Source organism: Macaca fascicularis, chromosome 14 (genome assembly GCF_037993035.2).
Source record: "Macaca fascicularis isolate 582-1 chromosome 14, T2T-MFA8v1.1".
Lineage (NCBI taxonomy): Eukaryota > Metazoa > Chordata > Mammalia > Primates > Cercopithecidae > Macaca > Macaca fascicularis.
The window spans coordinates 118,542,654-118,556,579 of record NC_088388.1 but is presented as its reverse complement, the minus strand read 5'-3'; the positions used below and the strand labels follow the sequence as shown (position 1 = coordinate 118,556,579).

Genomic DNA, 13,926 nt, shown 5'->3' with positions numbered 1-13,926 from the left:
TCTACACCCCCACCCGTGTTCCTCTTAATCTCTCCTCTGTTGGGCCTTCTACACAATCCCTAGAGCTCCCACCCCATCCCTATTAGAATGAACGTTCCCTGCAGGTAGGCATTGTATACCTTCCCCCACTGCCTTCCACTCACCCCCACAGACATCCGAGCAGGCAGCTGCCCATAGCTGGACAGGGCATCGAGAGGGTTGGGCACTGGGGTGGCTCCACAGGCCCTTCCTGGGATGAGGCAGATCGAGAACCCTCTGCTTCCAAACAGGTGTTGAACATCAGCATGAAGCCTGCAGGGCTGAGACAATGCAGATGTCAATACTGAGCTTTTAAGAGATTCTCCGGGGAAGCCTAGGGAATTCTCCCTCTGCTTTCTCGGCAGCCCCCCGCCTTTCCCACCCCCACACTAGCCTTCCAAAGAGGCTGCTGCCTACACTCCCCAAAATGTGTCATTAAAAATGCACACTTGCCGAGGGAAATCCAGGCTGCCGTGTCTGCTACGAGACAGTGTCGTTTGCTGCAGCTGGGGTGGAGAGGGTTGGCATCCGCGACAGATAATGGAACCTGCCTGAATCTTGGCCTCAGAGCCAGGGGGTTCCAGGTTGGCCAGACCATGAAAGGCTGGGACAGCAGAAGCCCCAGCAGTGGTGGGAGGGGCGATGAACCGGGGAGTGCAGACACAAACAAGGCTAAGATCTCCAGAGCAGGGCTTCAGGGATGCAGTTTGCTTGGGTGAGAAAAATGTTTGTCACCTTATGGTCTGGCATGAGGAAGGAAGAGGGCCTAGGTGCTGGGAACTGGGGCAGAGGAGAGAGGAAAGGAATTGAGAAATGTCTCAGGGAAGCAAGCAGAAGACATGGGATTGGAGGTGGGCAAGGGATCGGGCCAACCTTCCCCCTGTTGGGACATGGCTTTCTGCTTTCAGTCAAGGAAGGAGAAGATTCAGACCCTGACCTGCTTCCCTTCCATGCAGGTGTGAGGCTTCACTCTCCATTCCTGCCTTTTGCATAATGTACAGTTTCCAGGAAGCTGCAGTCAGACCTGAGAAATGGCTAACCCTGGCTCGGGCCCCCAGCTGCTCACAGCCTTTCCCACCTGCCACTTGAGCCCCCTGCATTTCCCATGTGCCAGGCACTGGGTTGATTGAAGTCCTGGCCTTTTCCAAACTCAGTAGGAGAAACACTGTGACAGGTGCACGCTGAGATACTGGGACCCTGGGGGTGCAGGAACACCCAATGCATGATGGTAGGAAGAGGAGGGCTCTGGGAAGCCTCCCCCTTGAAAGTCAACTCTAAGGTGATTCAGGGAGGAATGAAAAGGACTTGCGCAGGTAACGGGGGAGTGGTGCAGTTTTAGCCGAGGCAGCAACCTAAACCAACAGGATTGTTCAGTGTGGCAAGGAAGAGAGAGAAAGTTGGGAGAGGAAGTGGCTGGAGGATGGGGATGCCCATGATAGGGTCTAGAGCCCGGAAAACCTTCATCCTGAGGGCTGCAGGATACCATGGGAGGGTCTGAAGTAGTAACTGATTTGCATTTTACAGAGATCGCTCTGGCAGCTGAGTGAAGGACTTACAGGGCACAGCTGGAGGCAGGAGACTGTAGACTTAGCGTGATGCAGAGTGGACTAGGGAAGGGATGATGTTGGCCTGGACAAGGGGCAAGCCTTGGGGAAATGGAGGGAGGCATGAGATGGCAGGTGCTAAGGTTCAAAGGGAAGGGCTAGTGCAAAGACTCAGCCCAGGAATATTGAAAAAATAAGAAAGGGAGACTGCCGGAGGTGAGGTGGAGGCAGGTATGCACTAGCGGGAGGGGGCTTAGGAAGTCTGAATCGAGACCAGTGGGCCTGGAAAATCAAGAAGAATTCAAAAGCTGTTGAGGAGCTGGCATCAGTAAGACTTGGTGATTACTTGACTGTTGGAGAGCTCCTGTGTGCTCCAGCTTTGCCACGCTGTGGCCTGGATTTTCCTGGCATTCCACTTAACCTGGGAGGTCTTCCTGAAAGAGCTGGGCAGTGTACAGAGGCAGAGCAGCCACTTGGTAGATAGGTCTCCAGAAGTTGATCCAAGGCAAAGGCACAGCTGGGTCAGAGAGAGCTGGACAGGTCATGTCCAAAGTGCAGTCCCCCAAGGTAATCAGAGCCAATACTCCCATTTTACAGCAAAGGAAACTACCCTATGCAAGGCCATATAGAAAAACAGTGACCAAGTAGTGGGGACCAGAGCCCGCCTCTCCCAACGTCCAGGTGAGCAGAGCAAAGGTGGCAGGTACAGGAGAATGGTCCAAGAGGACGCCTTGAAGACTAGAGGCGGGCAGGGCCGAGAGAGGCTCTGTGTTCCTGGGGTGCCACAATGGAGTCAGAGGCTGGCTCAGGACCAGCCCCACGTTGGGCGGTGGGGATGGGGCAGCCAGCATGAAACAGGCCTGCAGGACAGAGTCCAAGTGTCCTCAGCCACCTGGTGGGAGAAGGCAAAACTCAGCTCCCTGACTCATCTCTGTCCCCCAGCCTGTCCTGCTGGAGGGAGGCGGGACTTGCCAGAGCACCGCCATCACTGCTGCCGTCCCGGGCTTCTGTACTGCCAGGGAAGCAGAGCCTGGCCAGCTTGGCCTGTCTGGAAGATCCTGGGCTCCTGCGCTGGCTCCTTCTCTCAGGGCTTTTCCCAGGTTGCCGCGCCCCCTCCTCTCCCACACACTGTGCTCTCCCTCCCAAGGTGCCGGGCTCCAGCCCCACAGCCCATCATTAAACAGCTCAATGTGGGGAGTTGGGGGATCATCAGGCAAGAGGAAAACATCGGCAGTTTTTGTGACCCCAAAGGAGAGGCGGAGGCACTGACTTGGATGGTAGCAGTTAGCCCCTGACTGTGGGCTCATGGGATGTTATCAGCACCTCCCACCAGCCAAAGTCTCTGCACTGCAGGCGGCAGGGGACACAGAGATGCTAGACTAACAGCAGTGCAAGGCCAGGCCGGACTCAAGTCCAGACTGTGCCCAGCCCCAGAGAAAGGTGGCTAGAGCACCAGGACAAGAACTGGGTCTGCTGGGTCTGCTTCTGCTTCCTTGCTGAGCCCTCCTCCCCATCCTGAGTGTAGAGGGGAGTCTGGAGGCAGGACTGGGCACCCGTGAATCTCCTGGACTAATGGGGAAGTGAGACAGGACAAGCTCAGTGAGAGCTCTGCCTTCTGGGTTTTGCTGACAGAATGATCGGGGTCTAGGTGACACTGATTGGCAAACCTGTGAAAGGAGGGGACCCCAGAAAGGGGGTGGGTGTCCTGATCGCACGCTCCTCCACGTCGGCCTCTCTCCGAGGTGGAGCTGGCCTTGACTTCAGAAGGTATGGAGCTGGCCAGCCCTGGGAGTTGACATTCGGGGAAGCGGCTGCATGGGGAGGAGGGGGCCTATACCCTTTAGGTCACTGTGCTGCCTCAGCAGGGTTTCAGATGGAGGCCCTGCCCCTCCCAGTGGGTGAGTCACTCCCACTTACCACTTAGCCGGTTTCTCACCGGACATCCTTCTGCCAGTTCCTGGGCTGCGGTGGGAGCATCCCTGGAAAGCCCTAGAAATGCATCCCGAAGAATATCGATTTCATAGAGGCCCTTATGGGGGAGCTCAGCACCCACCTTAGACACACACGTGCACACAGACCCACTCCCTCTCTGCAATGTGCCGCCACTTTACTCCAGGCCAGGTCGGCCGCCTCTGCCCAGCCACTTCAAGGCCCCCAGGCAGAGTCTCAGGAAAGGAGGGGCTGGGGTGGGCTGGCACAGCCAGTACAAAAGAAGCGGTTCATGCCAGGAAGCCCCGAATCCCCCTCGCCTCACCTAGGTACCCACTTTCACCTACCCCTGAGCCCAGTTCCAGCCTGCTTTGCTAGGAAGAGAGGGGTCTGGGATTTAAAAGGGCAGGAAGAGAAACTGCTGGAAGCGGGTATGTGGGGAGCGGAGTGCGCCACACCCCACTGCGTGGGAACCTGTGGCCCTGGCCTGCGGATGAGCTCCACGGCAGGCAGGGCCTTGGGGAGCAGGTTTGTCCACCACAACTGAGGAGCCTTTGTGTTTTGTTGCTGAGCTCAGGCGTTTGCAGGTCTGTGACGTCTCAGGGGGCCGGCCTGAGGCCCGTCATGCTGGCTCAGCACTTCTGGGAAGCGAGGCAGCCTGAACTGCCCAACCTGAGCTCTAGTGGGGAAACTGAGGCACTTGAGAACAAGCCCCAGGGGCATGGGTCCCAGATCCTGGAGCTCATAGGGTGGTCAGGGACAATATAGGCAGTGCTTGAAGTCAGAAAAAAAAAAAAAAAAAAAAAAAACAAGACTGATTCTTTTGATATCTGTGGGATACAAGAGCCCCTCTGCTGAGGGCACAGGTTCTATGGATGCCTCTGCCCTTCACTCCCCACCTCTCTGGCTCTTATTGCTCAGCACATTGTAGCCTCCTGCAGGTGCCCCCCACCACACACACACACACACACCTGGGATCCCCAAAGCCCCTGTTTCTGACCTATCACCTGACACCCAGTCAGGTGACCTGCAGATGCAGTGGCCATACCAGTATTGTAGCTGGTGTTTGTGCCATTTCTCACAAGGGGCAAAGGAGTCACTGAGGTTATATTCTAGGAGGGACACCACCCAGAAAGAGGCCCCAGGGAGTTAGATTGAGCCAGAGTCTGTTTTTGTGGCAGGGTGGGAAAGCACTGGGCTGGGTGCTACTGTTCTGTGTCCCTGGGCAGGTGACCTAATCCCTCCAATCGTTGTAAATGATGGATTGCATGGTCCATTAAGCTCCAATATGCTACCATTTTAGTGGTCCCAGTTCCCGCATCTGGGCCAGCCTCTGCTTCTCATGTAAGAGGGAACCTGCAAGGAAGAAAAGAGGATGTGTTCTGTGGACCAGTCCTGACTGCTTAGGGAATCAGAGAAAGTCAGCAGGGAACTCCCCAAGCCCTTGACCCTGCCAGTGTCAGGCGTGACATGGTCAGCTCAACCCAAGGCCAGGCCTGCTCCTTTCATCTCCTGCAGGGGCTTACAATTGGTTGGGAGACAGTAGACAGGCTAGACACATATGCCAGGAAGTAGAAGATAAAGGGGTACAGGTCAGTGTTACATGTTATTGGGGTATTAATAGAGCTGTCAGCTGAGTAGGAAGAGATGACAGTCACAAGGGCGTCCTGGAAGAGGGTGCCTAGTAGCACTCCCTACAGTGTCCAGCATGGAGTAGGCGCTCAGCAAATATTTGTTGAATGAAGTTCCAGGGAGGGAGGCCCTATTGCTTCATAGATGAAAGATGATGGTGATGATGATGATGGAAGCTAGCATCTAATGAGCCTTTCATTTGTCCTAAGTGCTGCTTTCTGAGTTTCCCATGGACTCCCTCTTTTAATCCTTACAGCCGTTTTATAGGGCAGGTATTAACTATTATAATCCCCATTTTGCAGATGTGCAACCTTGGTACAAACTGAGCTACAGAGAGGTTAAGTCATTTGGCCAAGGTTGCACAGTTCATCAATGGCAGAGGTGGATGCAAACCCCTACTGCCTGGCTCTTAACAGCCCCGCCATGCTGCCTGAAAGGGTGGTGACGGAACAGCCTTCAGAAGGTGGGAGACGTCAGCTCAGCTTTCAGATTGTCAGGGCTGCAGTGTCTGGAGAAGCTTGGACAGGCAAGAAGAGGGGCTGTGCAGTCTTTAACCCCCTGTTTCTTCTGCCTGTCCCTGGAGCAGGCTGCCTTTAATCAATCCTGCCTTCTCATGGCCCACCTGTTCCGGGATTCTTGCTCCCATCCAGCTCTTTCTCTTTCTTTCTGGTGGTGATCCCTGCTCCTCTGTTGACTCTGACATTCTAACCCCGCCTGTTAGAGACACCTGGACTCTGCTCCCCTCTGAAAACCTCCCAATCTAAAGAACGAGAGTCCTTCTCCCCAACCCTGAGTCCTTGGACCAAGGCAGGCAGCCCCTAATAAGAGGCTTAGGTTCCCGGACCCTAAGTCTGGAGCGGGGAAGTGGAGTTTTTAGGCCTTTCAAATCTTCCAGCACCTCCCAATTCCAGAACTCTGGGATCCAATCCCCACCCTTAATGACCCCAAGCCCCTTACTCCAAGAGCTGCCTTATGCTCACCACCCCCGCTCCCCTGGCCTTGTTAACAGTCAGATGTGGCAAAGAGGCAAACGCCAAAGTGAGTCTGTACCTGCTCCTTAAAGATCCTCCCCTCTCCACCCCACCCTGCCCATCACCAGGGCATAAAGGGTCAGGGCTAGGGGCACCTACTTGGTGCCCAGTAAGAGAGAGGCTAGGGACATCCTTTACTTCCCCACCATGTGGTTGCTTCTGGGAGTGCCACAGTGGAGGGAAAAAAGCAACCTCCACCCCAACATAGACATGGGCTTGGGGAGGGCCGCCCCTGCCTGGTGAGGGATTGGTAGATGTAAGGGGGCCTCTGGGGTGCCCGGCTACCTCTCAGCACCCTCCCCACCCCATGCCTGGCCGCTATCAGCCATCTCCACTCCTGGCATTGACACAGCTCTGACGGTGAGGTCACCACTGAAGATGTAGCCAATGAATGTCAGCCTGTGCCCCAGGGACTGTGCCCTGCCTGCCTCCACACCTTCAGGGGACGAGAGGAGACAGGATTGCAGGGGCTCAGAGGGCTGTTTCCCCTTGTGGGTCCACCATGCATGGCACCAACCCTGAAATGGCTCCTGGAACCCACACCCCTTCCCTGTGCTCTCACCTGGGGCCCAAGCCCTCCCAACTGGCTTTTCCTGTTCCTGGCTTTGTGTGGCGCAAGTTCCCCAATTATGCCCACATTATCTCAGCCGCTGGGCAGCCTCCAGCAGGCTGGGGGAGGGGTGGGGAGCACCCAATTATCCTGCTGGAGAGGGCCTAGGGCTTAGCTGCTTGCCAGCTAGCCCGTCAGCAAGAGTGCTGGGCCGTCTGGCCCACTGACCTCACCATGGGACTGTTTCTGGAGTGGGGCCACAGCTGCACTGGGCTGCCATCAGACAGTTAAGGCCAGGAGGACCACTGGGACTTGGGAGGCCAGCCTACTGCCTTACAGAGGAGGAAGATAGGGCTCAGAAAGGGGAAGTGACTGGCCACGGTCCCACTGCCTGCTAAAGGCAGAGGCAGGCTACAGCCTAGCCCTCCCAACTCGTGGCTGGATGCTTCTCCCATTGTATTCCCAGCCCATGGGGCCTCTGCCAGGGAACATCAGCTCTGAAGCACCCCACAGGCTGGCAGAGGGGACAGCTGGAGGGGCGAGGCTGGGGATAGGCCTGATGGGCCTTGAAGGGCTGCGTGGATGTGCATCAGCACAGAGAAGGGGGAACCTCAGGGAAACTTTCAGAACATGGCAGGGCCTGACTTGGTGAAGCCAAAGATAGACTTATGCAGCAAGTATTTCTTGAGTAGCTACTCTATGCTGAGCACCAGGGATATTGCAGTGACCTAGAGACCTGGCCCGTGGCCTCTCGAGCAGAAGAGAGGGGAGCAACTTACTGCACTGACCATGGGTTTTGGGGCCCTCAGAGGAGCCTGTGCTGCAACAATGTCCCCGTCATGCCGAGGAGGCGAGTGAGCATAAGCCCCAAATTTCCACTCTTGGATCCCAGACTCCTTTGGTCATTTAGGCCCTCCCCCTGCCTTGGGTTAGTACAGGGCCTGGTGTTATTGATGCTATTGATGACGCTCAATAAAGTGAGTGAAGTAAGGATACAAAAACATGAGGGATACAAATGACAGCAAGGACACGGCTTGTGGGGAGTTGGCAGGACTCAGGAGAGAGCTGGAGGGTACAGCCTAGTGCTGGGGACAGCTGCCCCACGTTAATGGAGCTGAGCCAAGTTCAGGGGTAAGGAAGCCCAAACAAAGGACATTCTAAAGGGGATAACATAACCCATGTGGAGAGTGGAGGGAATTTCACTCCCTCCTTCTTGCAAATGTCTGCTCTTTTTACTTCCATTGCGATTTGTGTAGTAACAAATATTTACTAGCATCTACCATGTGCCAGGTGCTGCGCTGGGCACTGGGGATACAGAGATGGAAAGGACAGACCCTGCCCTTGGAGGAGTTCACAGTCTGGTAGAGAAGTCAGATGTGTAACCACCACCTTCCAAGGCAGGAAAGAGCCGAGCTAGAGGTGGCCAGGTTAGCTCTGGTGGGGAAGATCAGGGAAGCTCCTGAGGTGGCCTCAGGGGGCAGTCCACAGGTGGAGAAGGGGAAGGGCCGTCTAGGTGGAGGGAGCTGCCTGGGTAAAAGTCTAGGAGTATTGAGTGGATAGGCTCTGTGCTCCATGGAGGCCGGGACTGAATTGCTCCTTGATATGACCCAAATGCTCACACTAGATCCTGGAATATGTCACTCGGCAAATCGCGGCTGAATAAATGGGAGGAAGAGGGAAGGAAACCAGGAATGTGGCATGTTCTGAGGATGGGCCCAGTCTGATACGGTGGGAAAGTGTGGCTGATGGAGAGAGGTGGACAAGAGGCATGTGCAAGGAGGTCTTGCTAGGAGAAGGCATTTAGACTTCACTCTGAAGGCCATGGGGAGCTAGTGGAGGCTGCCTTATGCAGTGCTCACTTCCCTCTGCCGAGCTGGGTAAGGGGGCCCAGCCAGTACACCAGGGCATGAGGATTCAGCTGTGTGGGAGAAGACAGCAGGGTGGCCATGATGACAGTCACCGTGGGCCTTCAAGCTCACCCAGAGCCTCCTGCTTCTGACGCACCTTCTCATCCATCACGCCATTTGGTTCCCCCAGTAACCTTGTGAGGTAGAGAGGACTGGATTCTCCGCCCCACTTAACAGAGGAGGAGACCAAGGCCCAGGAAGGCAAAGCAGTCGGTGCATGGCTCCCAGGCTGGGGCTCTGCTCGAAAAGCAACCAAAAATGAAGGTGCAGACATATGTTTACTAACACAGAGTGATGTTTATAATCTATCACTAAGGGAAAAAGCAGCTTATGGGATAATATGTACAGCATGATTCTGACTTTTTAAAATAGATAGATGGTTATGTGGATATACACAAATATAAAGTAAAAGAAGATAGATCCTTCAAGATTATCCTGAGCAGAAGGATCATGGGATGTTGTCACTTTCTTCTCATGATTTTTCAGTGTTGCCTAGAGTGTTTTTATAACAAGTAATTAATATTTTTACAATCAGAATAAAAACAATAATGACTGCTATAAAAGACAAGACCAGAGCACAGGGAACTGTGTGGGTGGGGGGAGGCTACGCCTGACACTGACCACTTTCTGCCGTCCTCCTGGCCAGGCGCCCACTCCCAGGTGGTCCAGGTGAACGACTCCATGTATGGCTTCATCGGCACAGACGTGGTTCTGCACTGCAGCTTTGCCAACCCGCTGCCAAGCGTGAAGATCACCCAGGTCACGTGGCAGAAGATCACCCAAGCCACCAACGGCTCCAAGCAGAACGTGGCCATCTACAACCCATCCATGGGCGTGTCCGTGCTGGCTCCCTACCGCGAGCGCGTGGAATTCCTGCGGCCCTCCTTCACCGATGGCACCATCCGCCTCTCCCGCCTGGAGCTGGAGGATGAGGGTGTCTACATCTGCGAGTTTGCTACCTTCCCTACGGGCAATCGGGAAAGCCAGCTCAATCTCACGGTGATGGGTAAGCTGCCCTGGGCCCCCTCGCTGTTCATCCAGAGGCCTGTTACCTTGGGGCATGGCCATCCTCAGGATGCCTCAGTGACCCCAGACATCCCCCTTGGGTGGGCATGCTCCCATCATTCCAGGCATGAGGCTTCCAGTCCCTTCTAGCCAGGCCACCCCATGATTCACTAGGGATTAGGGGCAGGGGCTTAGCTCTAGACAGTGGGGAACGTCGTTCTTCAGGTTGAAGCCCACGAGGCACTGTGCAGGCAGCACCATCAGACACCACAGTAAGGAAAGGAGCCACCTGCACTGCTTGCCTTAGACATGCCGGGACTCCAGGAGACCTAAGCTCGATGACGAGGATATGACTAGTAGGACAGAGAGGACATAACATTAGACAAGATGAACTTCCTGCAAGAGGTTCTGGGACAGGCTTTGATGCAGCACAGCTGAGAGGCAGGGATGGCCAAGGGGACCTGAAGACAAGGCCTGATGGACACCACACACTTTTGGCCAGTGCATCTTGGACGAGTCAACAGAGCTAGTCCCATCACTCTCTCTGCTTCCTCACAGCCAAACCCACCAACTGGATAGAGGGTACCCAGGCAGTGCTTCGAGCCAAGAAGGGGCAGGATGACAAGGTCCTGGTGGCCACCTGCACCTCAGCCAATGGGAAGCCTCCCAGTGTGGTATCTTGGGAAACTCGGCTAAAAGGCGAGGCAGAGTATCAAGAGATCCGGAACCCCAACGGCACGGTGACGGTCATTAGCCGCTACCGCCTGGTGCCCAGCAGGGAAGCCCACCAGCAGTCCTTGGCCTGCATCGTCAACTACCACATGGACCGCTTCAAGGAAAGCCTCACTCTCAATGTGCAGTGTGAGCAGGGCTGGCTGCCAGGGGCCTCCTGGGGTGGGCGCCACTGTCCCTCCTCCCTCTTCCTCTCCTTTCTCCTCCCTTTCTCTTTCTGGGAGTACTTTCTTCTCCCCTCCTGTCTCCCCCATCTCCTCCCTTTGTTCATTTTCTCTCCTCCTTCCGTGTCCCCTTCCTGTTTCCACTCCAGGGCTCTCTGATCGCCACCCTCCCTCCCACACTTCCCTCTCTCCTGGCTGTTTCCATGCCACTGCTCCTTCCATCCCTTCCTGGCTGAAGCTCCCTTGTTGTAAGTCCCCCTCTCCTGACCTCACCCTCTTCAAACATCCCTTGCCCCACAGATGAGCCCGAGGTAACCATTGAGGGGTTTGATGGCAACTGGTACCTGCAGCGGATGGATGTGAAGCTCACCTGCAAAGCTGACGCTAACCCCCCAGCCACTGAGTACCACTGGACCACGTAAGTGCTGCAGGGCTGGCCAGTCACCTTGGAAGACGGCTGGCTGGACCGCGGGTGATGGGGGGCAACCACCCTACCTCCAGGAGCCTTAGACAGGGAAGAAATTAGGGTCTGGGCTCAGTGAGAAGCGGGGCCATGAGAGAAACCCCCACCGCCAACACACACATATACATTACGTCCGTGTGTGACAGTGTCAGGGTCAGTGGAACAAGCCATTCTGCCAGAGGGGTTTCCCTTGTGATCTGCTTCCCTCCCTCTTCCTAATAAAGAGTTCTGTCATTTTCCTTTGGTGATTCAGCCTGAGTCACTCCAACCCCAACCCCCCAGTATTTATTTTTATCGAGGTGTCCCCCGGGAGGCCGGTGTTCTGGAGCATCTCAGCTCTTTCTTTGTTCCTATGCCTTCTCTCTGGCACCCTCAGATTCTTGGGGAGGAGGCAGCAGCCAGCCCAGAATGCCTGTGCTCATGGAGCACGTGCCCTGCAGCCCGCCATCCCCTTCTTGGCCTCACGGTCTTCGCCTTGACCTTGAAGGGTCCTGTCTCCCCTCCAGCCGGCTCAGACAGCTGGGGCCAAGGCTCTTCCCAGAGAAGAGCTGGATGGAACACACACAAAGACAGGAACGTGGGGAACCAAGGAGAAGGTTGATATGGGTGGCCAGGAGACAGCTGCCCAGAAGGAGTCTGTCCCCTTTTTCTGGGGAGCAGAGGGCACTGGTATGCCCCACCTGTGATCCTCCACTTCCTGGAGTAAATAGTGCTTCTGAAGGTATGAGTGGGCAGAGCCTGCTGGCCAGGTTCAGCTCTGAGGACCCAGGAACTGGTAGGTTCAACAGAATAGCTTTGTGGCCACAGGGGTCAGGAGGAAGGAAGAAGATCCCTTGTCTTTGGCAAATTTGCAAGTCACTTCCCCCGTGAAAAAGTCCTGTGACATTCCCAACAAAAACACAAAGTAGTGGAATGGAACATACTTCCTATCTCATTACCCAAGTGGCCTGCCCAGGCCTTTTGCCCCAGTGGTTCTACTTTAGGAGATCTGGGGTTAGAACCAAGGCATCTGTATTATTATTATTATTATTATTATTATTATTATTATTATTTTGAGATGGAGTTTCACTCTGTCACCCAGGCTGGAATATGGTGGCACAATCTTGGCTCACTGCAACCTCCACCTCCCAGGTTCAAGCAATTCTTCTGCCTCACCCTCCCAAGTAGCTGGGACTACAGGTGTGCACCACCACGCCCAGCTAATTTTTGTACTTTTAGTAGAGACGGGGTTTCACCATATTGGCCAGGCTGGTCTCGAACTCCTGACCGCATGATCCACCCACCATCTCGGCCTTCCAAAGTGCTGGGATTACAGACGTGAACCACCACGCCGGGCTGGCATCTGTATTATTAACCAGCTGCCCAGGAAACCAAGGACCAACAACCATGAGACGTGAATAGGAAGCTAGAAAGAGCACTTTACCAGGAGTCCCGAGATTTGGCTGGAGCTCCCATGCTGCTGCCTGCAGCTCCCATGCTGCTGCCTGCCAGCTGTGGTTGCCTGGCCTTGAACCTCAGGTTTCATCTGTTAAGTGGGACCAGCACCTACCTAGCCTGCCTCTATTCCCATATTATGATCAAATATGAAAAGCTGAATAATATAAAACTACTAAGTGAAAGAGATTATTAGTATTATTTTTCTTCCTTCCAAGACAGATCCTACCACACAAGCTCAGCAAAAGGTCTAGAGGGCCTGGAGCTAAGTGGGTGACCCAGGAACAGCTTCTTCTTGAGGCTGGAGAGTCATAACCCTACGCGTGTCTCCCAATTCCCACAGGCTGAATGGCTCCCTCCCCAAGGGTGTGGAGGCCCAGAACAGAACCCTCTTCTTCAAGGGACCCATCAGCTATAGCCTGGCAGGGACCTACATCTGTGAGGCCACCAACCCCATCGGCACACGCTCAGGCCAGGTGGAGGTCAATATCACAGGTAGGAAGCTGCATCCTCCCCAGCCTCTCCGCACCCACGGTTCCTTCGCCACCTGCATCCCTCAACTTTGGGCAGTGCCACTGTAGGAAGATTATCTCCTTTTCCGGCTTCTCTAGTTCTCCCTTGAGCTCTGGCCATTGGTTTTGCTTTGCTTTTCTCTTTCTTTCATTTAAGGGCGTAAATGAGACAGTCACGGTGACCCCCAATCAGAGAGGGGCAGGAGGAAGGCTCCGGGAGGGAAGAAGGAAGCGCTGTTTACAGCAATGCTGTTTTGGGGGCCAGCAGAGCCTGCCCGTGGATCTGCCAGCACCACACACGGTGGGATGCTGGCGTGGTGGGGATAGGTTTGCAGGTGGAGCTCATCTCCTCCAAGGTCTGCACCTGTGGTCGAGGACCTCTTCGTGAGCCAGAAAGTGAGGCTTACCTCAAGCAGGGAGACTGGAGAGAAAGCGAAGATGTAGCCCAAAGCCATAGTGCTTTGTGTGCCCTGCAACTGAGCTCTCCCTGCAGCTTTCTGTCAACTTACCCATCCGGGCAAAGGGAGGACAAGGGCTAGGATGTTCTGAGGAGAGACTTCACCTGGGACATGAAAGGAGCTTGGGCTTGATGTCAGACAGCTGTGACCCTGGACAGACCCTCATCTGTAAAACGGGGACAGTATGATGTGCCTCGAAGGGCTGTTGTCAGAATTCTACGTGATGTAGGTCAAGTACCTAGCACAGATCAGTCTGTCAATAAATGGCCAATGCTCCATGATTATTACCCTGACCTCCATCATTAGCATTATTATTAATGGAAGCATCAAAACAGGTCCACACAGGGGTAAACTGCCAGCACAACTTCACATGGGGAGTGTCTTTTACAGTGGACCTGAGCTAGCTGCAGGGTGACAAAGGGACAGAGGGTCTAAAAGAGTAAGTGGTGTCCCACTGTGACTGAGATATAGGAAGTAACGTGCTCAGGGACACAGAAGACTGGTCGGCAGTTCCTGGGCTCCAGCCACAAAGCTTGGGCAAGCCATG

At 54.8% G+C, this 13,926-nt stretch overlaps 1 protein-coding gene across 2 annotated transcripts in view; it reads left to right on the top strand.

Annotated features, from left to right (window-relative positions):
- Positions 1-13,926, top strand: part of NECTIN1 (nectin cell adhesion molecule 1) — a 68,563-nt gene that overhangs the window by 41,164 nt on the left and 13,473 nt on the right. The window contains exons 2-6 of one of the 2 annotated variants that reach the window (XM_074015450.1): positions 9,258-9,617; positions 10,175-10,477; positions 10,813-10,930; positions 12,753-12,904; positions 13,079-13,658. In XM_074015450.1, the coding sequence (XP_073871551.1) occupies positions 9,258-9,617; positions 10,175-10,477; positions 10,813-10,930; positions 12,753-12,904; positions 13,079-13,089 (944 nt within the window). In that variant the 3' untranslated portion in view covers positions 13,090-13,658. Of the gene's footprint in view, positions 1-9,257; positions 9,618-10,174; positions 10,478-10,812; positions 10,931-12,752; positions 12,905-13,078; positions 13,659-13,926 lie in introns of those variants that run through there. The other variant, XM_005579935.4, reaches the window with a different exon arrangement.